Raw genomic sequence first — 21,423 nt, 5'->3', positions numbered from 1 at the left:
GTGCGGCAAACTGGGAAATAAATCATTTGGAGTGGCTTGTTTTTTTTTAGTTTTTAACCATGAATAATTGCACGAAGCGAAAATACAAAAGCACACGAGCGACTTGTATGAAACTGTCGAGGGAAGTCGCACGTACACATAAAAAAATCAAACCTTCGCTTAGCTACTATTGACAGTAGTAGACGCACAATCTATTTTGGCAGTGTTACTTCCAGTAAAACTTCCTGGCCAACATATGAAAGGAATTAAAACAACATTTTGGGGGTTATTTTCACAAAGAAAAAGGACTAAGTTCACTGAAGTCAAATATATGAATTGGACTAAAGTAACCCTGAGGTGATTGTCGGACTTACCTGTCAGTTAACCCATGAAAATACACATTTTCAAGATTTTGTTGTTGTTGTTTTATTGTGTTTTTGCTACACTCTTGGTGCTGGGCGAGGTCACACCTGACCTCGGGTCTGCCGATGGATCCAGTCGGCAAACTTGACCACGTTTGTGTAAACGCCGGGACGGTTTTGCCTGGCGCAGCCCTCGCCCCAGCTCACAATCCCTGCCAAGAACCAACGGCGGCCGCGTTCCTGACACACCAGCGGACCCCCAGAGTCTCCCTGTTGGTACAAAAAGTGCCAGATACTTAAATCCTAGAAAACAATATGGAATTACATGTAGAAAAGGATTAACAGATATTTAAGTGGGGAAAATACAATATTGAAGTAAAACTGAACTTCCAGTGTGTGGCTCCAGTTTCTTAACTAGGTCTACAATGTCTACCGTGTCTTTTAATCTGTCTTGCTACAGCAATCAAAAAATTTCCCGAATACGGGATGAAATCAGATCTAATCTAAATACTGTAAAACTAATATAGATTGTTATCTTATCCGAAGTGTGGTTATTTTATTAATGGCTAGCTCAAAATATCACAGCCTGCTAGATTTCTCTGTTTATTGCTAACCACAGACAAACTTGACTCTGTCATGACGTAAATGAAAAAATTCCACCTGGCACGCATCCACTCCTCCCTGCAAGTTCCCGGCGCAAAGCATCCTGGGAGTGACGGCATCATCATAGAGGTCGTTGCACGTCTTCCTGTCGATGATCCGCACCGACGCCTCCCGTAAGCGAGACGCCAGTTCCCCTAGCAACAAAGCACCCACTTATAAAAAACGACTAGGGAAGAAAAGCCAAAAAAGTCCATACCATCTTCCGCCAGGACGCCCCAGCCAGTGACATAGCAGCCAGTCCCTACGGCGAAGGCGTGCGAGGGTGCTGGCGCGCATGCCGGCTGCACCAACTCGTTGAAAAAGACAGGGGCGCCCAACTCCACCAGCGCGATGTCGTAATCTGATGTCTGTCGATCGTAACCTGGGTGCGGGACGATGCGTCGGACTGGTCTGGCGGCGGCAGAAGATGCGCTCTTTCCTGCCGCCATTGAGCGCATCCCCATGTAAGCGCGCCAAGCCCGCGGATCTGAATACCTGTTGGGAGAATCCGGCAAATTCATTCCCTTATAATGCAGCAATGGCAGTTCGGACCTACTTGATGGAGTCGGAATCCTGGAAGCAGTGGGCAGCCGAGACCAGCCATCGCGCGGCGAGTAAAGTGGCGCCGCACACGTGACCATAACGCTCCATCTGGAGGCTGACCTGCCACGGCCAAGACCCGGGTGATGCCTCTGTGCCGCCTACGATCTTGGGCCGCCTTCGGGGTCGTGCTCCACAACCTGCAAAAGATGTCAATATAAAATAAAAAAGAAATACTACATGTCAAAGTCAAGGGCCCCATATGTGCTGCAGTGCCCCCAAACGGCCAATTTAAAAACATGTATCTTTACAAATATATTTAAAACATGCCTATAAAGTAATTTTTTCACGGACACTTACTGCACCGCAGCTCATCAGACCCGTCAAGGCAGTCCCTCACGCCGTCACACTCAGGGTTGAGTTTGCTCACACATTTCCCATTGGCGCATTGAAATGAAGATGCCGAGCAACCCTTGGAATCTACCAGAAACACTAATTAATACCCATTACGCCGCCAAATTTGATCAACATCTAGGCTCACATGCTCGGGTGCAATTCAATTCATCGCTGCGGTCTTGACAATCGACCACGCCGTCGCACATTGAAGACTTGGCCAAGCAAGCTTTCTTCCCGCACGAGTGGTAACATTTTCTTCCTGGTAACACAAGGAATCAAACAAATGTCTGCACAAAGATTTTTTTTTTTTAAACACATTTTACGAGTTTCGACTAACCACAAGCACCGTCTTCGCCACTGTCCGCACAGACACCGCACTGAGCTTTGCAATGGCCGTCGCCACACAACACCTCTCCAGGCCTGCATGAAGCTACAGTAGAAGCAAAACAAAAAAATGGTTACACTACAGCTTCAAAACAAACAAAAAAAATCTGTCGACACTTACTGCTCAAAGTGTAGACGGCACGGTACAGCAAAAAGAAACCACCTTGGGTCACAGATTGATCCGAATGGAAGTGGATGGACAGCGGAGAGGAGTAGACACGCTTCCTCTCGCCATCCGATACCTGGTTGCACAGTCTATGCCCAATAAAAAACAATCTGGGTCATGTGATCATCAGAATCCTCCCCGGTCGATCAAAAGGTCGACTCACTTAACACCACCCACGTCTAGCCAGTCCTTCTCGCACCCGTCTGACGACCGCTGGATGTCCAGCCTCACCACCGTTACCTCAATGGAGTAGCCGGGTAAGGGTGCCTAAAAGGGTAACAAAACAATTCAATCATTTTACATCCCTTAACCTACATTCTAGTGTGACTCACTCGTAATGTCCACTTGCAGTCGATGTTAGGAGGGTAGTGGGCCGGGTGGTAGGGAGACGAAATGGAGCCATTCCAAGAGGACATGGCGCCTCCACAACCTAAAAATGAGCATATATATAATTATAAACAGGCCACAAAAAGAAAAACACCAATAATTCTCTATCCATGAAAAATGTCAACTGACAATTCCCAACCTGCTTTAGCCACAGCGTGAAAGTACGCTCGAAAGATAATTCCTTCCCTCTGCCGCCCAAAGGAGAAGGTGAGCAACATGACGTTCCCCGAGGACGTCAACCTCATGGCGGATGACGAGTCCCATGGCATGGGCTGCCCACACCACCTGCAAACAATATTTTATCAAAAATAATTTCAGACAGTCACATATGTAAATAGACTGGAGCATACCTGGTGATGATCTTATTTTGCAAAGGCAGTAGGAAGTCATAAGCCGACAGTTTATGAGCGCCACAGCTTCCGGGCGCACCGCCGGCGTGGAGCGAGAGGACCACTAGGCGGACGGCGTGGCCCGATGGCACGCGTAGACGCCACTGGTAGTATGGCTTTTTGGGATTCGCCAGGATTAGGCTGCGGTTCACACCGGGTTTGGCATACAGGTCAAAGGACACTGCTACAAATTGAAAGCCAGAAGCAAATGTCAGCTTTACTCTCGTTATTATTTTTTTTGCAAGGGGGAGATTCAACCTTGGAAGCCCAACTGCCATTTCCCACTCTGGAGGCTGTTTGGATTCTTAAACTTGTCAGATTTTTCTTCCCAGTCGTCAGGAACTAAACCTAAACGGGTGGAATATATATGTTAAAAAGATATAACTCAAGAATTTTGAGAAAATAACCTGTCTATTCCATTACCCAATAAGTGTGTCGTGACATCATCCCTCTCCATGTAGTAGCGCTGCGCTCTCCGCCCATCCCGCAGAACCTCATCATCACCCGAAAATCGGCGCTGCAGACCATCTGGGTCGGACTCTTGAATCGCTAAGGCGACGTGGTCGGGAGCGGAGAACTGGCTCCAGTAGAAGACATTAAGGCCTTCTGTACCTTCACTACCGCACAATCACATTTTTTTCCCTTCTCATTCATTTTCAAGGCAAAAGTATTAGATATTTTCGCGGCAGTGTACCTGAAGGCGGCGATCCCTGAGCGCAGGTAGTAGGAGCCCCACGGTGAAGACTTGTAGAGTCCTGAAAACTGAAAAAAAATATTCAAAAGAGTTTCAATTTTGAACATACAAAATTCTGGATTATGGTAGCCTCTGTCAAAAAAATTAAAGCATTTAAATCTGTATGAATGAGATACAAAGAACAACCCAACGGGCCAGATCATACCTCATAGTGGGCCACTTCCAGCCCACGGGCCGTGTTTTTGACATCCTCGGTTTAAAGTGTTAGCAGAGAATGTGTGTGAGTGCATAAATGACAGACGTTTGTTTTGCTCGTCCTCTCACTATAGCCCGTTTGTCCTCCACAGTGAAAAGGGACAGATCCCCCAGGACCCTTCGGACCCCCCTCAGACACCCACACAATTTACAACGAGGCAGCTCCAGTTTCAGCTTTACATCTAAACAGTGATAACACAAAGGGGGGAAAATGAGGCAAAAGTAACACTCACATAAGGTTTTAAGGCCAGAGCTTGCGTTCGGAAGTGCTCTGAGGAACAGTTGGCCAGTTCCTCCGAGAAGCTCAAGTTTGGGAACTCCACACTGCATCCCAGGTAGAAGACGGACAAGGGCGGGGCTAAAGTGGAAACATGACATTAGTCATTTGGCAGGTATTTTTAAACACACATTAAAAGGACTCACGTGTCAAGTAGCGAGCAGCAACGGCCAATGCGGCGGCGCAGAAGAACACGGGAAGGAGCCTCAAAGCCCAACTCCTCCAGGAAAAACATCCAAGAGACACCTGCTCCTCTTTGAATGCCGTCAGGAGCCCCGGATGGCCTTCTTCTTCCTGAAAAGTTTCAAGTTGACCTTATTTTTAGCAAGTGTTAGGAAAACTCGGAAGGTCTCACCTGCGCCTCGGAGGAGTCGCGTCCACGGCCGAAGACGCAGTAAACCTGGCAGCTTTCCCCCCTCATCGTGGAGTCAGAGTCGGCGATGGAGAGGGAGAGAACCCCAGGTCGAAACCCGAGCCTCTTTTTCGTTCGCCCGCTCCACTTTTCAGGTGTCGGTCGGAGACCCACAATGCATTGCATCGGCAGTGGAGGGGACAATGAGGCTACTATGTGGGCGGCTGATATTGTGGGCAAACTTACCCCTGGTAGCAATTGAGGTGCGTTGGAAGGGGGTCGAGCGAGACCCCCTCGATTGCTAATCGGGCATCAGATGACACCAAGAGAACACTGAGATTCTGTGCTTTCCAACTTGATTGGGATACTCGACACGTACTTTAGATTTGGCAAATTAATGATGATTAAACATGTACATGTATAACATGTACAATGTATAAATGAATGGGGGTTAATTAACCACAAAAATGATCAAGTATTAGTTTATTATTAGATGCTAATTAGATTAATCAATAAATTATTTGATTAGATAACCTTACCAGTTACTAGTTTTTTTTCTTAACACATTGGCTGTCATTGACATCCTTTTATGATCACTGCTAGCCCTCCCAGTCAAAACGAATTGGACATCTAGTGCCATCAATGACAAGCAACCTGTTAAATGTAGTGCATGTCATCGGATATATCCGTAGATCCACGATGTGAACTTGCTGACCCTCACATAGACGCCAGGCAGCCCCGGTCTGCCACAGCCGGCCCCCCAACTGACGATGCCAATCAGAAACCAGCGGCCCCCGTCTGGCGCCTGGCAAGACAGCGGCCCGCCCGAGTCCCCCTATCACATAGCAAACAAAAAATCAGACACTCCAATGATAGCCTTTTGTGAGATAATGGATCGAACACTTACCCTGCAGGCGTCCCGCTCCCCTGACGGGACCCCCGCGCACAACATGCGGGGCGACACGGGGCCGTAAGTCTTCTTGCACTCAGTCTGGGTCATGATGGACACTTGCGCCTTCTGCAGCACAGATGGTAATGACTTGTCTGCAAAAAAATAATAAAATAAATCAACAATGGCTATACAGAAGAATGCAATTTTTCCCTTTTGATTTCTCACCCTCTTCCGAGCGATGTCCCCATCCCGTCACCCAGCAGCGATGCCGGGCAGTGACGGCGTGTGAGGGGGCGGGCAGGCACACGGGTCGAACCCCCGGGTCCGTCGAGGCGGGCCACGCCCTCTTGAGCCTCAGCAGCGCCACGTCGTAGTCCAGCGTACGGGCGTCGTAGTACTCGTGTGGCACGATCCGCTGGATTTCGGCCACGTGCCGTGCGCCACCCTGCGTCAGGGCGCCAAGATGAGCCCGCCAGCGCCTTGGGTCGGAGAGCCTGTGGGAGTTTGGGGGTCAGTTTAGCGGAAGGTGAGAAAGAATGACGGAGGACCCACCTGTCTTCACTGAAACAGTGTGCTGCAGAAATGAGCCAATGGGAGGAGAGCACGGAGGCGCCGCAAATCAGGTGACCGGAGAAGTGCAGGCTGACCTGCCAAGGCCATTCGCCTTCCTCCGAGTCGCTACCACCCACGATTCGTGGGATCTCGGGGGGCACGGAAAGCCCACAAGAAGCTAGAAAGAGGAATAAATGAAATGAAATTTGTAATTAACCACAAATTGCCACAAGAGGGGAGCAAAACACTATCTACATAGATGATAAAGAAGCACCATTATGTAGCTACTGTAGCATGTACTATGTATTCTACAATAAACTCTTCAAATACTTTAAACATGGATTGAATTGTTGAAAAATAGACATGTGCAAAAAAGCAAATTCCCCACCACAATCATTTTCGTCACTTGCATCCTGACAATCGGTGATGTCGTCGCACCTAGCGTTCTTTTTCCGTATGCACAAACCACTGTCACACTGATAGCTAACAGGTGAGCAGCTTGTTTCTGTCAAATAGAAAATATCACAAGTGAACATACCCATATACATTGACTAATTATAGAAAGCCAAACCCTGTGTGCAGTTGGTTTCATCCAGTCCATTGATGCAGTCTGTCTCGCCATTGCAGACAAATAGAGGATGTAGAGGGGTTGTACCACCGCAATTTTTGCTAGGCTGGGCTGAAATTGTAGATACTTATTCAATAAAAACAAGATAATAAACTCTGATTACTTTTGTCCATTCAGAACTAGACTTACAGCAAAAAACCTCGTCGCTTTCATCCTGGCAGTCGTCCATTCCGTCACAGCGTCGACTTTTTTCCACGCAAAGTCCGGTGGCGCACAAAAAATGACTTTTTGGACAAGCTACAGAGAAAAAAGACTGTCAGCCATACAAACTACATTTACAAAAATAAAGGCTTACGTTGGGTGATGTTGTATGGGCTGTACGAAGCCTGAAAAGCTTTGGCGGCACTTCGAGAGCTGCAGCGAAATTCCACTTCGGCATTACGGCCTGGTATGCGAAAGACACTTTCGTGTCCAACGTAGATACCGCAGAAACTGTAATTGACATCATTAATATTGTCATGAAAAAGTACTTAAATGTCATTTATGATTGCACATACATAACTTCATTGACCCTCCACCATCCATGTTCACAGGCCTTCATGTCTTTTGGTTTCAGAACATAATTGTGGAATTGCAGGGCAACACCCAAAGTGGCATCAGGGGTCTAAATTAAAAAAAATAAAATCAAAATGATAGCAAAATGTCATATTAACTGTGTATACCTGAAAGATCCACGTGCAAGAGCAATGAGGGGGCATCAAACTGGGGTGGAAAGGGCTGTAGATCTGCCCATTGGATTCAAACGTAATGTGAGAACTGCAGGCTGAATAGAAGAAGAGTAGATTTAAAGTTTTTTTGGAGTATGTATGTGTGAAATTGAATTAAATGTGACATACGCTCTTCTGCTATGGCTTCAAAGTATCCTCTGAAGCTCTTTGGTCCACTAGTCATAGTGAACGACAGCAACATGGCATTAGAGGTCGACACAAGCGAGATTGTGCTAGAAATCGGTCCACACATTCTGGACAAATACAACCATTTCATTAGAAAAATACACATTAATGTTTTATTTTCTGGTTTGCTTTAGAGACTCGCCTGTGGAGAGCTCGGCCCCTCAGAGGCAGAAGAGCGTCATAAACGATAAGGGAGTCGTGAACACAGTCGCTAGGCTCAATTTGGAAGGAGTTGACAGTCAGCCGGATGAGAAAACCGGCCATGGCGGTGAGCTTCACGTGGCATCGAATGCCTCCCCACGATGAAAACACATTTAGAGGCACCATGGAGCCGGGAAGGCTGGCGTAAAGTTTATCTACACATTGGGAACCTGAAGAAGAGAATGCATTAGTATGGTAATATAAAATGAATCTGTAGCCACAAATGACCTGCTGTAGCTCACCTGCTGCATTGGATGAGTAGTCTGAGCGTTGAACAGCTGTTAGAAAATAAATATAAACCCAAATAGTTAGTTTAAAAAAAATATATGTATCTATAAAAACATCCAAGATTGTGAAGAAATCTACCATTGACAAGGATTGAGTCAATGTCCACAGGCAGGCTTAGCAGGTAGCCGACTGAAGAGCGGTTCTTCATGGTGGTATGGACCGAGTCCCTTAAAATGGCGGCCACACATTCTTCACAAACTGCCGCGCTCTTCAGACGTGAGACCTCAAAAACCATCCAGAAGTGCACCAGTACGCCTCCCTTATTGGTAGTACTAAAAGCAAGGGAAATGCTAAAGTAACTGGGGACAAAGATGGACCCTTGTGGAACACCAGAACCTCTTGTTCTTTATGGAATAGTTGGCAGACCCTTATCTTATAACCTCGCACCCCTGGCCTTACCTGAGGTCTGAAATGATAGCGTGCTTATATAGGCGAGCTATCGAGGACGTCTTGTAAACACTGTTCACCTGTAGTAACAACAATTAACATAGCGCATGTATACAAAGATTATCATAAACAGCGATACCTACCACGTGGTTTATCTTGCTCGCCATGGAAACAAACTCGTGGGACTCGGCCTGGCGATACTCGGGGATGAATTCTACGTTGGCAACGCGGAACATCCCGGCATAGTAAACGCCACTGTTGCTTTCACGACGAACTGGGGTAGTTATCGAGAATAGAAACGCCCCACACCCTTTGATTTGGTATTTTTCCCCAATAAATATTGCATTTTGGCAGACTGTGGCGCATTTCAGGACAGACTTACAGATAAAAACCCAAAGCAGTGACCACAGGATCACCACCAGCACAAAGACCACAGCCGTGATGATGACAGCCAAGTGCTGGATGCTTAGCAAGTAAGCCCAAAACCTAGCCAGGCCTTTGGGCTTCCTCCTAGTCTTCCTGTACATCTTACACAGCTTCTGCAGTGTGTGGTCCACCGTTGACAGCTCCACGGAGACATCTTCAACCTGTTATTGAAACACAAGTGAGATAACTTGACCTTTGAGAGAACCCATACTTAAATTAAGGGCCTGATTAATAGCCTAGAACAAATAAATGTCAAGTAGCTTGACTCAGTGAACCGTAAACACTTTGGACTATAATAGAAAAAGCAACTGTATTGCTGTTACACTACTTCAACTCTAGTCTGGTGCATTGAATTACACACTAGTGAATATATATTATTCATTTCCTGAAACAAGAGAGGGTGAATAACATTTTTTTCTATTCAAACACAAAAAAATGTGTACATTTAAAGTGAAAATTCACCAGAAAGCCCTATAGGCTCAAATAGAATAGCATAAATATGAAATAGAAGCTTGTTCTTACATTGGCGGCCTCCTGTTGAGACGTTTCGGCATCTCCATTCTCCTGGTGCTCGGGAACCATGGCTCCAGCACCCCCATTAAGACCTCTTCTTAGGACACATCTTTAAAATAACCTGCAAGTACCACTATGCCGCACTACCAGTCGACAAATGAAACAAGAGGCATCGGAAAAACTGGCGTGTCGAGTTACCGTCATTACAAACTCCCATCTGGATAAATGGTCCACCCCACGGAGGGATGACGTTTTCCTACAAGAGTTTTATTTACAACGTTATTTAATAGACAAGCAGCTGACGTCCAAATAAAAACAAACAAATAAAAAGGTTCCAGCCTTTGTGAAATAAAATACACAAGTAAACAAACATAGAATCACAGTGAACAGACAAAAGTCACAGATACGAGAAGGTATTTTAACACTTGTCGTGCCTACTTGGTTAAAGGCACGGTCAACATATAAAATAAAGACAAACATAAAACGAGGACTACATTCAGAGAAATGGACGAGAAAGAGTCAAGTAGATTTTTTGAAAAAGGCATTGCGGGTGATGCTGGAAAGCAACTGGTAAGGTTTCCGTTTGGGGGGTTCAGCCAGAGAAAACACCTGCTGCTGGGGAACGCTGGTGGGGATGGTGACGTGCCGTTGGTGGAGAGGGTGGAGAGCTTGGTGATGCGGCGGTACCGAACCAGAGTAGCCCACAGCTAAAAGGAAAAGCAGTAAGTATGTTTTAGCAGCTGATGTCAAATTTATTTTAACTAGGAGAGCAAATGGAAGGCAGAGAGGTCATGTTATGCAACCTTACTCTTGATTTTGCCCTGTTTGACTCTTCTGGCATTGGTAATAGCTTGCTTTCTTTGCTCTTCACTGATTTCTATTCCTGTGGAAATAGGAATAATACAGGTTTGATTAAAAGATGATCTCTAAAACCTAGACTTAAAATAATTCTCTGAAATTACATAAATATAAACACATAAGTATTTAGTGGATTTTACATGAATGCGAAGTATAATGGGTGTTGTTGACTAGTTTTGTTCCAGTAGGACAATCTCACCCATCTCCTGGTCCTCCTTGACTCGCCTCCTTTCCTTACTAAAGGCTTGAAGCCACCTCTCCTTGTCCTGAAGCTTCCTGCAGCACAACATGCACACAAACTCCAACGTTTCAGCGTGGCGCAGTCGCATGGCGTTCTTCAGAGTCAGGCCCAGGTCTTGGTCCCTCCCGTCGGCAACATCAAGCACTTCAGTGAGGTCCATGTCCAGACGGCCTCGATAGTGAAGAAGATCTCGGCGGAGAACGTCCTTCTTGCAAAAGACCAGCTGATGGTCGAAGAGGAAGAAGCTACGTTGCTGCATTTTCCCCAGCCGCGGCAATCGACTCAGCTCCCCCGAGTGGATCAACTCGGAGCTGCGTACTAGCACATCAGGTCCCTGTAGCATCCAATACAAAAACTTAACTCTATGGAAATTTTCACTGTACGGGCTTCTGACGTTATTCATCACCTCCCAGTGAAGAATGGCCACCTGCCAGTGAGCAATGGCGTCGACACTCTCTAGCCGTCTCTTCCGCTCGTTGATCAGACTCGCCACGTTCTTCATTGCTTCGTAGGCGTCGCTCACACCACTGTGATCACTACACAAACATTCAATGAGACTGTAGGTTCAACTGGATGTCTATTGTTGGCCATTGAGGCCAATGGGTTAAAGCAGGGGTGGGCAAACTTTTCGGCCCGGGAGCCACATTGACTTTAAAAATTTGCCAGATGGGCGGGGTCAGCACAAGATACGATACATATAAAAAAGTGCATCCGTTAACAGTCAACCTCAAAACTTACAGCTGTGTGGTTAATATAATACACTAATGTCCCTCCGGCCTATTGGATTAAAATGAATTTATGACCCTCGTACTGTAATGTACACGTTAGTGTGATCTGATAAGATACCCGTGAGACCAGGAGAGGTCTGGGCACGTTTAGTAGCTCGTGTTCACTTTAGCTTGTGAGTACCTGTGGTCTTTGGGGGTGTATTTGAGCAGCTCCCCCAGCTGCAGGGGATATTTGCAGATCTTCTGAACAGGAGTGAGTAGGAAACCGGCAATTGAGATGTCAATCATCTGTTGGCGGAGGCGGCACCACTCGAAGAAGTGCTTGTAACGGCCAGATTTCATCAAGCGCTGTAGTTCGGCGCAAGCTGCCGGGTGTGTGTTACAGTACTCAGAGTAGATGGAAAAGCCTTCGCCCTTTCGTGGACAACAGAAAGAGAGATTGTTAGAAAGCAGCAATTTTTGTTGAAACACTGGCACTGAATTTCTTGTGCAGTTGTGAAGGTTCTTTGCAAATGTTGCATGTTTTCAGGTGACCTGTAAAAGGAAGCACGAGCCGATGTCACTGAGATGTGGCTCCTCCTTGTTGTGCTTCTTCTCCAAGTCGCGTAGGAAGCGCCTCTGGAAGTGGTAGATGTCCTCGATGTTGCTGAAGATGGTCTTCAGTTGCGGTTCAGTGAACATGTCTGGGTGCTTGCGGCATTGCCGGATATAGCCCTGTGTAGTAAATGACTTCTAACTCTAGTTGCTCTTTCGACATTAGCCTTTAGAGGGAGCTGAAAGATTAAAAGGTGAATTTCAAATGGTATTTTCCTCACCTCGCAAATATCTTTCAAGTGCTTAATGTAGATCCTTTCAGTATTCATAATCTCCTGCACCACATTGGTCCTCATCTGCTGCCTGTGATGGCTGATATGCGCCTCTCGGCGAACCATGTCCTCTTGCTCCGCCACGCTTTCCACGCTCCCGGCGCTCGAGTCCTCCTGGTTGACTCGCACCTGAAATGAGGTGACTGCTTGAAGCAATTACAAATGAAGAAAGAGAATATACTTAAGTACAAATAATACACGGGAACCACATGAGAAAGTTTTGCCAGTGGTTCCTTCAACAACTGCCACATGCAATTACACAATAGACGACAACCTGCCAATCAAATATCTGCCTAATTAAGACTCAGCTGTCACTCCACACCCGTTGTCAGGGAAACCAGTTGATCTCCAAGCGGGTGGCAGACTTACTTTTACACATACACACACACACCCAGTGTTAGAAGTGCCTTTCTTTTGGAATAAAGCCAGCTTACAAGTGGAGTGCAAACAAGCAGGTCAGGAAGTCCACTCACCCGGACAAAGCAGGACGGGAACCAGGCCTCCTTCTCGGGCCCCCTGCCCCACCACCAGTCCTTGTGCGAGGCATCAAGGATGCGGATTACGTCCCCCGCCTTGAAGGCCAACTCCTGCTCCTCCATGGTCACATGGTCCCACAGGGCTTCGGCGTACACGGCGTGGCCTGAGCTTATCCACTGCGTTAACACACACAAGAGTGGATGATTCCGTGTAGAACACCAAAGGATTACGACGCGGCATGCCAAACATTTTGAAATCGTACTTTATCCGAACATCGCCACAAAATTAAACTAAACTATGACAAAAATTCCCAACTATTAAACCCGTATTGGAAGGATCATTAGAGGTTCATACTGAGTTACACATTACCAAACTACACACACAAGTGGTGCCCAACTAAAAGGTTTCATTTCTGTGATTTACTATAAAAAAATACTATATATTGAACATTGTTATTGTTGCACAAAATGGCCGATATTTTGAAAGTGTCTCACCTCGACCAACGCAGAAAGTTCAACACCCGGTTCCAGGTATGGCGTGACATCAGCGTCAAAACTACTACTTTCCTCCTCTTCCTCTTCACTCACGCTGTCGTCCATCGGTACCAAAGCTTCCGAAACGCCATCTACGAAGAAAAGAAAAAAAAAACAATGGAGGCACATCTGAAAGGAGTTCCACACATTCTTAACTCTTAACTTTTCTTACCGCTAAGAACCCGGTGCAGCTTTTTCCTGCCCACGCGGTCCAGTCCGATGGGGGTGCTCTGAGAGAGGGCGGTGGGGCGGAACCTGGCCGAAATGGCTTTGTAGGGGGGCACTTGATGGGAGGGGACGGGTGGCCGTGTCAGAGGCTGCGGGGGAGAAAGAAATCTGGGGTTTAGCGAGTCTCGACATTTAAGAATGGCACCACCATATTGAGTGATTCTACTAAAATACTAAAGAACCGCACAGAGGGAAGGTGGTCCTCGTGGGGGGAGTACAAGGCCTCCACTCCCATTACGGACATGGGTCTCTGCAGTCGCTTGCCAGGGAGGTTCCCATCCACGGCACACTGCTCCCTGCTTTCGCAAACGCCGTTCTGGACGCATTGCCGATCGAGGGACTGCGTCCTTTCCTCGGGGTTCAACTCGGCCGCCTCCTCGGGAATGCAGTGCCTCCTGGAGAGCAGCTGACCGTAGTCTGATATGGGCCGCGGTCTGGTGCGACTGCTGCGTCGCCGAGACTTGACAGAAGTGGTCTCGGCGGGGGGTGATGCTTGGGACTCCGAGAGGAAGACCTGGGGGAGGGGAGAGGTGCTGGTTTCCGGGGAGTTACCGTCTCCTTGGCTTGAAACTTCTTGTCTTTCCTCCTCTGACGTCACCTGGCAACAAAAAAATGACAGCAGGGTGAGTGATGAATCCAAACAATTGCTTTCAAACCACATTGAGATATGTACTGTTAAAGAAAAGCTGTTTTTATCATCTGTATCTGAAATTTTTAATTTCAAACTCAGTCACTTCAGCTGAGCAACTTAGATAAATGTTAGAGCTTCTTTAAGGACAACAGTCCAAATGATGGAAAGGTAGAAGAACCTACAACTGCCAGAATTAAGAGACAATATTAGCATTGCGACGCAAGAAAAACAGGCTTATCTCGAGAGCTGATTCTTATGTAATAAAACACTGTGCGTAATGTAAATGAGCTTTGACAGGATCAACACAACTCCAACATAAGCATAAGAACAGCATAAGCAGTATTGAGGGCGTCTCTTAATCAAAAACAGCAACTCCTGCTCAACCATGTCCAAAAATTGTTTTGACTGGATCTAGACTGGCCTCAAAACCACTTGAATCAATATGATCCGGCTTCCCTGAAAAAAAAAAAGGCACCAATTCCTATCAACCATTGCAAATATTCCACAATAAAACACTATCACAGTGGAGTTCATTTCACAAGCAAATATTGATCTGGGCAGCCAAATCTCACCTTTCGGTTCTCCCCATCTGGATCGGGACCGCCACACACACAGCGGAAAGGCACACAGAAGGCAAGCACCATTGTGAAACACATTTAGGCCCACGGCCCAAGACGTTTTTTCTTGCTAGATGGACCAAATCATCCTCAAAAAACCCATAAAATCCACTCCAGATTTTTTTTAAATGTCCCAGCTAGGCCTCGAATGCATCATGGCTGGACTTTGTTCTGCCGGGCTGACTGGACTGCAGAAGTGAGGAGTCCGCTTAGAGCTACTCACCCACAAATGTTGCCCTTTTGCACAAGAGACTGCTAATCATAAGCAAAGACTAATCATTAACCGGGCCTGTTCCTTAAAGCATAGGACAGACGGGTCCAGCACGTGACCTGGCGCCAGTCGATGCATCACGTGGAAGGCAAACACAGCAGACAGTGCACATGACGGTGACATTGAGACAATTACCACCAAAAAATGGCTGTATGAAAAGGACTTCATTCACAAGGGTCAGCGAAATTCAATCTAGGCTTTTTCCTGAAGTTTCTTTCATGCTTGAAATGTAACCCCAAGTCTAATTGTGACTTAATGATTTCCAATCAGCTGCTGCTCGTGTCCATTACACTTGTTGGTTTGGCGTTATCGAGCTGATCTTAAAGCCTGTAGAGAAGAAGTGATCTTAGCAATAAAAAGCATGATTACTGGTTGACTCAGATTCACTAGTTCAAAACATTGAGTTCTAAAACAGAGTGGGTAATTTTAATGATACCAGCTAAGGATGTCTAAATGGATTGAAAAAGATAGGGTTTGTAATACCTACAAAATAATCCAGACACTGCAAAATTGAGACTAACAATCTTAATGTCAAAGCAGAAATCAATCCTTTCTGAAAAAAATGAAAGGAAACCCAAGTGGGCACTAAACCTTTGCGAAAAAACTAGCTAACAGTTGTTAGTGAACCAGTGAACAAAAATCAAAGTGCTTACTGTCCAAACTCACCTCATTGGGCCGGTCTTCTTCGGGTTGGGACTGATCTCCCGCCACAAACCCACACGTGGTGATCACTAGGGATCCATCTTCTCCAACAACGTGACGTTCGGGTGGCGCGTGAACCAGAACAGTGTGCCCTGCGGACATGACCCGAGGTCTAACGGGCGAGGGTCGACGCCGGCGCTCACTGACGCTCAAGCAAGGCACGCGTCGAGAGTAGTCGTCGTGGAGCTGACTCAAGGGCGACATCGGGGTGGAAAGACTCGGAGAGGGCGAGCGACTCTGCCTGCGAAGGATGTTCAGGTCGGTCATGCTGCCGACCAGCGTCAACATGGGTACCTTCACCCTCAGCGAGCTCTTCCTGCGATCGGCGAAGTCTGCTGAGGAGGCGCTGCTGGTCCTATGGATGTTTGGCGACCCGTTGGATGAGGTACTCCTCTGGGGGGCAGACGGCGTGGGGGCCTTGCGACCAAACGGCATTTTGAAAACGTGGAGGTCATCCACGCTCTTACTCAAACTGCTGGGCACGGTCGTATGAGGAATGCTTTCACTTATCTTTGCTTTCTTGTGTTCTGTCCTACCTGCCGCCACTCGTTCCTCATTTTTGTCCGACATGACAATCCGTCCTGCCCCGAATGCTTTCCTCATACTCCGGGATAAGCGGGAATTGCGCTGGAGGGTTTCGTCGATTTCCTCTTCGACGTCAGAGTCGCAGGGATTTCCATTCGAGTGGTTTGAGACGGCGTTGACATTTTCAGTCGGACGCTTGGCGTCAAGTCCACTCGCTCCACGACTCTGAATCCCCTGGAGCACTGCGGAGCGAAGCTTTTTAAAAGAGTCAACCATACCAAATGCAGAGAGGCCGACGGGACTTTCAGTGGCGGAGTCGGTGAAAGAATCCTTCCTGGAGCTGGAAAACAGCCTCATGATTCTCGAGGATCCGGGCTTCCCCGATGAGAAGTCGACGCCGTTTGTGAGGTTATCGGCGGTGGCGGCTGGGCCTACGGTGACAGGCTGCAAGTACGACACGACAATCCTCTCGGGTTGACTGTGAAATGGGTACAAGTCACCGAGAGGGCGACTCCGGGTCGGAGGTTCTCCGTTGGAGGAGGGGAGGCCAGAGGGAGGGAGAGAGTCTTCACTTGTAGACGAGACTCTGTCCTCCGGTTCTGCCTGCGGAAACAAACATAGACACTGAACAATGTACTATTGTTTTGATCATTGACCAATCCGTTGATGGGGGCACCAGAAAATAATCTCTGTTCAACTGGTAAATTTTGTAAGACTGAAAATAGTCTTGCACAACAGAACAAAAATACTTGATAATTATAGATTTTTAACATTGGTAACAATTTTAGTCACATCGGCCTGCTCTAGTACAGAAACAAACATTCACTGCCAACTCTGCATTTTTCCATTACCAGCTATCGGCTACATTAGTGGAGTACCAAGTGAGAGGTAGAAGTAGTAGTCCAATGATCATCTTGCAGCTTCTGCACAAGGAAATCCTGAACAAGCACTTTCGGAATGAGACATTGACAGATAATGGTTGTGTACACTACAGCACTCTTTGTGTTAGGATGAGTCACAGATAAACAAAGACTTTTGCTCTCTCAAAGTTGTAAGACAAAAAGCTAAGACACACTTGGGAAATGACTTGCCTTTAACACAAAAGCTGCAATTTGAAAGTCTGGGGGAGCTGAGGCCCAGGTTAGGGTCGTCTAATGTGCGTATGTGAGCGACTCACAGTGGTGGTAACTGCAGCTGGGCCTTTGAAGCCGGCCTCTCAGAGCATGACTAAGCGATGAAAAATGCTAATCCGTTGTGATTAATGCGATAAATTGCTGCGCTTCCTTCAGATTAACAACAATTGCCAAAGTTTCGACGTTGGCGCGGTGCATACCATGACGGAAATCTCTCTTGCCTAAAAAAAAATCAGTTGTTCAACCTGTCAAACGTGATGTCAACAATTTACCTGAAAACTGATGTAAAAATGTTTTTTAGAAAAGCAATGTACGAAAAGAATGCTAGCAAAGCTAATTTAGTTTTAACTACGGTAAAGGAGTAGGCGAATCCAGATGGGACACCATCGGAGCCATCGCCGCCAAGTACGACCCGCTGACAGATTGAATACACCGCCCCTCTACCACCAGGACCACTAGGAACAATACACCACTTTGAAAACGGTGCTCTCAATTGTCTTCTTGTTCCACCGGCGAGGAGTGACGAAGAGCAGCAGGGTCTGTTATCCCGTCGGATTTTCCGGGCCGGGAAAAAGATAGCAGAGGAATGTCAACAAGTCGACTTGGCTTAGTTTTTGGGGATTTTAATGTCTGATTTCATTTTACGACAGTAGTATAAAGGAGTTGTAGTTGGGCAATTTCCACAAATTGGGGACTACAAATTCAAATTTCATGAGAATTAACCTGTAACTTAAAAAGCAAACTAAGCAACTATTCTTTAAGGCTCACAATGAGAAAAATAAATTCAATTTTTTTAATTATTTACAATGACTTAAGTTAAAAAAAAAGCTTTATAACAAACATGATGTAAAAAAAATTGCCAAGAGAATATTCTATTTTCGTTAAATTTGTTTTGGTGTGCTTCCCTACTGTTATTTAGTGGATTCCTTGTTGAAGTCCTGCTAATCAGGGAGGGGTCGCTTGTCTTACTTTCCCACCCTCCCATCAGGTCACCACAGCCAGCTGGAGCCAAACTTACGATTAGACTCCCGCAGACAAGGATGAACATGCGTTCAGAGACATAAACATGCACTGGGGCAAAAACACACAGACAATTAGAAATAGTAGAGCATTCCGGCCTGCATAGAAAGACATACCATGATTCTTATTCATCAAGCTGTTTTGCGACAAGTTAAAACAAACAAACAAACTCTGAGAGGTCGCCTGTGCAGAGGTATGTCTCTGGCCTCGGGCCGGGGATCAAATTCATCGGGGGCGGAAAGACACCCGGCATTTAAGAAGCCAATTGCCAGACGAGGGAGGATCCTGGGAAAGTGGGCATTTGTCATTTTTCAACGCTTTCTCACCGTCAAAAATGTACACAGCCGCACTTGAATGGATAACACACAGCTGCCTAACATAAAATAAATCCAATTTGGTAGTGGGATTCGTAATATTTTTCAGTTCTGGTATTTTAGCTTATGAGATTAATTTCTTCCGCGATTACACCAATTGTAAATGCATTGCTTTGGTTTGTTTGTTTGTTTTTTGTGTGCAACACTCACCCGATTAAACACTGACGCCAATTAGCAAATGCTACGAGTCAGCTCCGCGGAACACACACCGCAAAAGTGTGTGTGTCATATTCCTCTTTCCATGCCATTGCTAATGTGATTAGCGCCGCTTTGCTTTTGAGTGTGGTTTCATCTACACGATAGCCTAATCAGGTAGACAAGCGGGCTATTCGCCATTGACTTGGAGTGCCACTTTAAAGCTTGCAAAAAAGCCCACCACGTCGTTGCCGGCCTTTCAGTAAGTTCAACACCATTTGGTTGGCAAAACAAGTCAATTTGGTTAAGTTAAAGGTAGTTAACATATAATTGATGTTGTAATGTATTGCTATGGTTGTTTTAACTGTCATATTTTGGCAAAATATCAACATTTTCTGTCCTGCCACAATAATGGCAATTAATTTTAACATGTGCTTCCAAGAGTTATTGACAAATCGATAGGCATGCAATTAGCAAATTGAGATACAATTATTTTGATTGTCAATTACTCAGAATTCCTTAAGCTACCTTTCCTAATAGCTACATTTTACTTATAAGATGAAAAATATAGTCATACTTCTACACACGAAATTAATTGGTTCCAGAACATTTTTCGTAACTATAATATATATAATAAGGAGACCAGTACTTTATATGTAAATTCCGTATTTGTTCCGTAATTTTTACGACAACACAACACATCCGATCACATTGACCCCGCACTCACCATTTCAGAAGCCCCGCCCCTACCAAATAAAGACCGTGGGAAGCGCAACTTACCCGAGGGGAGGGATGTCTGTGGGCGGGGCATACAAAGCTTCACCTGATCTGCTGTCATAGTGATAGACAACCTGGGAATTTAATACAATACTTGGACGAGCCTTGTCAAGAGTAAACATGGTTTCTGATGGCGGCTTTAAAAAAATTAAACACAAAAAAAATACTTTGGGAATTTGAACCTGACTAGGGGACTGAAATACTAGGCGGCACCATGGAAAGAATTTGAATTCCTGAGTGGCAAGCAAGTATGAAAGGGAAAGTAGACGACAGGAAACGGATTCTGTTGTCAAAAATCTCCTGTACAGGTTTAAAATTTTATGCTGCCACTTGGGGACATGTAAAAACATGATTTTCTACTTACCCACTGGCCATTTTTTTTAAACTCAATGAGATGCTCTTATTCTGCAAACATTTCCAAATTTCAAAATGATCTTACAGCTTTATGTTCAGTAAGTAACAATTTCCAGTGTACAAAATCCAATATTAAAATGTAAATTAAATCAAGGAATAAAGTTGCATTTGAAAGAATGACCAATTTTTCTCAAAACACAAAATTCCCCAAATCATTGACATCATGGTGCTTAAATTGCAATATAAAAAAGTCTGACACTTTCAACTTACCTCCATTTTAGGGTGAAATGTTATTGTTTCATGCCTTTTAGCCAAAAAGTACATGAAACTGCAAAGTTTGTATGCTTAAAATCCCAAGAATATTATCCCTCCAGTCAATTTTAATCATTTTGATGTGTATTCTGAAATCTGTAAGGGATTAACACTACACTACAACCAGTAAAGAACTAGAGCCAAAGTGCCTATTTCTTTCTACCATTGATCCACTTTCTTTTGGCCCATATAGCTCTTTGTAAGCCCCCACTCAACACCCCCCACTACCTCGCCTCCTTCAGCCAGCCTGGCTTCTCCCACATCACTATAACAACCAGCCATGTAATGCACCCCCTCCCCAGTACAGAGGCACAATTAGAAGACGAAGACTACGATACCATATACAATAACTTTTTGGAAACACAAAATGGACGACTTACCCGACTCATAGTCGCTGAATTTCCTCCTCCTGGTGCTTTTTTAGCCATGGAAAAGTAGTCGGGCTTTCTCTGAAGCCTCACTCCCTTCTTCCATATCGAGTGGGAGTCAATTCAAAAGAAAATAAAGCGAAAATACATGTTTTTCTACCTCATTGTTCGGATCCTTTCAAACACACCAGGTGCTAGTAGTAGCTACTTAGGCTAGTTGATGGAAGCACGCCGACAAACTTGTGAGACTCGTTTAAAAGTTTAAGTTCACATTCCGGACGTGTTATTAAAACAAAATATCAAAGTTGAAATTATTAAACAGGCTATAGCGGTGTTTTAACGTTAGTTACTTAGCTTTAGGGCGAAAAGCGGCACATTAAAAGAAGGACGTCTCGAGGAGGACGCGGAGCATCTTGATGCACTTGTTGCAGTCGAATCGAAAAAGAGGGAGGGATCGGGGCGGAGCTGATAGGGAAAGCCCCGCCTTCTTTCAGCCGCCTGTGAGAAAAACATAAAAATTAGAGGGCGTGGACTCAACGTTACTGGTACAATTTGATTCGCTGGTAAACAAGAGAGTGATTCACATGACGCCAATAGAAACTCACCTGATGAGAGTAGGTGACGCCCCTTTAGTCCTTTGTAGGAAATATAATGGTAAAAAAATAAGACT

The 21,423-nt window shown here is 45.6% G+C and overlaps 4 protein-coding genes across 6 annotated transcripts; all 4 read right to left on the bottom strand.

Moving 5' to 3' along the window:
• Positions 1-45: 45 nt before the first annotated feature.
• LOC144209316 (suppressor of tumorigenicity 14 protein) lies at positions 46-5,478 on the bottom strand. The gene is given in 17 exon segments (XM_077735548.1): positions 46-611; positions 1,002-1,138; positions 1,201-1,478; positions 1,540-1,723; positions 1,884-2,003; positions 2,065-2,178; positions 2,257-2,558; positions 2,633-2,736; positions 2,802-2,899; positions 2,996-3,141; positions 3,207-3,429; positions 3,504-3,593; positions 3,669-3,862; positions 3,940-4,007; positions 4,428-4,552; positions 4,618-4,765; positions 4,827-5,478. Coding segments are annotated over 17 exon segments (2,682 nt in total). The 5' UTR covers positions 5,010-5,478; the 3' UTR covers positions 46-443.
• Positions 5,479-5,496: 18 nt separating this feature from the next.
• On the bottom strand, positions 5,497-6,809 carry LOC144209947 (transmembrane protease serine 7-like). The gene is made up of 5 exons (XM_077736520.1): positions 6,806-6,809; positions 6,268-6,445; positions 5,941-6,209; positions 5,731-5,867; positions 5,497-5,658 (listed from the first exon to the last, which is right to left on the bottom strand). The coding sequence occupies exons 1-5, from the start codon at positions 6,807-6,809 to the stop codon at positions 5,497-5,499; spliced, it is 750 nt and encodes a 249-aa protein (XP_077592646.1).
• A 1,078-nt stretch (positions 6,810-7,887) lies between these two features.
• Positions 7,888-8,932, bottom strand: LOC144209314 (transmembrane protease serine 7-like). The gene is made up of 3 exons (XM_077735545.1): positions 8,356-8,932; positions 8,232-8,267; positions 7,888-8,159 (listed from the first exon to the last, which is right to left on the bottom strand). The coding sequence occupies exons 1-3, from the start codon at positions 8,510-8,512 to the stop codon at positions 7,894-7,896; spliced, it is 459 nt and encodes a 152-aa protein (XP_077591671.1). The 5' UTR covers positions 8,513-8,932; the 3' UTR covers positions 7,888-7,893.
• Positions 8,933-9,849: 917 nt separating this feature from the next.
• Positions 9,850-21,199, bottom strand: spata13 (spermatogenesis associated 13). Of its 3 annotated transcripts, XM_077735543.1 has the most exons (14): positions 20,914-21,199; positions 20,766-20,852; positions 15,720-16,883; positions 13,722-14,132; positions 13,479-13,623; positions 13,268-13,398; positions 12,770-12,949; positions 12,246-12,425; positions 11,965-12,144; positions 11,612-11,844; positions 11,109-11,238; positions 10,661-11,036; positions 10,412-10,486; positions 9,850-10,310 (listed from the first exon to the last, which is right to left on the bottom strand). In XM_077735543.1, the coding sequence occupies exons 2-14, from the start codon at positions 20,811-20,813 to the stop codon at positions 10,123-10,125; spliced, it is 3,441 nt and encodes a 1,146-aa protein (XP_077591669.1). In that variant the 5' UTR covers positions 20,814-20,852; positions 20,914-21,199; the 3' UTR covers positions 9,850-10,122. The 3 variants fall into 3 exon arrangements, with proteins under 3 accessions (XP_077591669.1, XP_077591668.1, XP_077591670.1); XM_077735542.1 differs by having other exon boundaries at positions 20,766-21,199; XM_077735544.1 differs by lacking the exons at positions 15,720-16,883; positions 20,766-20,852; positions 20,914-21,199 and adding an exon at positions 14,738-14,996.
• Positions 21,200-21,423: the final 224 nt, after the last annotated feature.

Source organism: Stigmatopora nigra, chromosome 16 (genome assembly GCF_051989575.1).
Source record: "Stigmatopora nigra isolate UIUO_SnigA chromosome 16, RoL_Snig_1.1, whole genome shotgun sequence".
Classification (NCBI taxonomy): Eukaryota; Metazoa; Chordata; class Actinopteri; order Syngnathiformes; family Syngnathidae; genus Stigmatopora; species Stigmatopora nigra.
The sequence above is the reverse complement of the archived record's forward strand: the minus strand, read 5'-3'. Positions and strand labels throughout refer to the sequence as shown.

What these genes read in the sequence shown, in the direction of transcription:
- LOC144209947 (XM_077736520.1), bottom strand. An exon ending in GGGACATCGCTCGGAAGAGG is followed by an intron (nt 5,868 to 5,940) that starts GTGAGAAATCAA and finishes ATTTTTTTGCAG; the next exon opens with ACAAGTCATTACCATCTGTG. An exon ending in GGGAGCGGGACGCCTGCAGG is followed by an intron (nt 5,659 to 5,730) that starts GTAAGTGTTCGA and finishes GCTATGTGATAG; the next exon opens with GGGGACTCGGGCGGGCCGCT.
- LOC144209314 (XM_077735545.1), bottom strand. Translation starts at nt 8,512, where the DNA reads ATGGTTTTTGAGGTCTCACGTCTGAAGAGCGCGGCAGTTTGTGAAGAA. An exon ending in TGACTCAATCCTTGTCAATG is followed by an intron (nt 8,268 to 8,355) that starts GTAGATTTCTTC and finishes ATTTTCTAACAG; the next exon opens with CTGTTCAACGCTCAGACTAC. An exon ending in CTACTCATCCAATGCAGCAG is followed by an intron (nt 8,160 to 8,231) that starts GTGAGCTACAGC and finishes TCTCTTCTTCAG; the next exon opens with GTTCCCAATGTGTAGATAAA.
- spata13 (XM_077735542.1), bottom strand. Translation starts at nt 20,813, where the DNA reads ATGGCTAAAAAAGCACCAGGAGGAGGAAATTCAGCGACTATGAGTCGG. An exon ending in AACTTTCTGCGTTGGTCGAG is followed by an intron (nt 12,950 to 13,267) that starts GTGAGACACTTT and finishes GTGTTAACGCAG; the next exon opens with TGGATAAGCTCAGGCCACGC. An exon ending in CAAGGAGGACCAGGAGATGG is followed by an intron (nt 10,487 to 10,660) that starts GTGAGATTGTCC and finishes CTATTTCCACAG; the next exon opens with GAATAGAAATCAGTGAAGAG.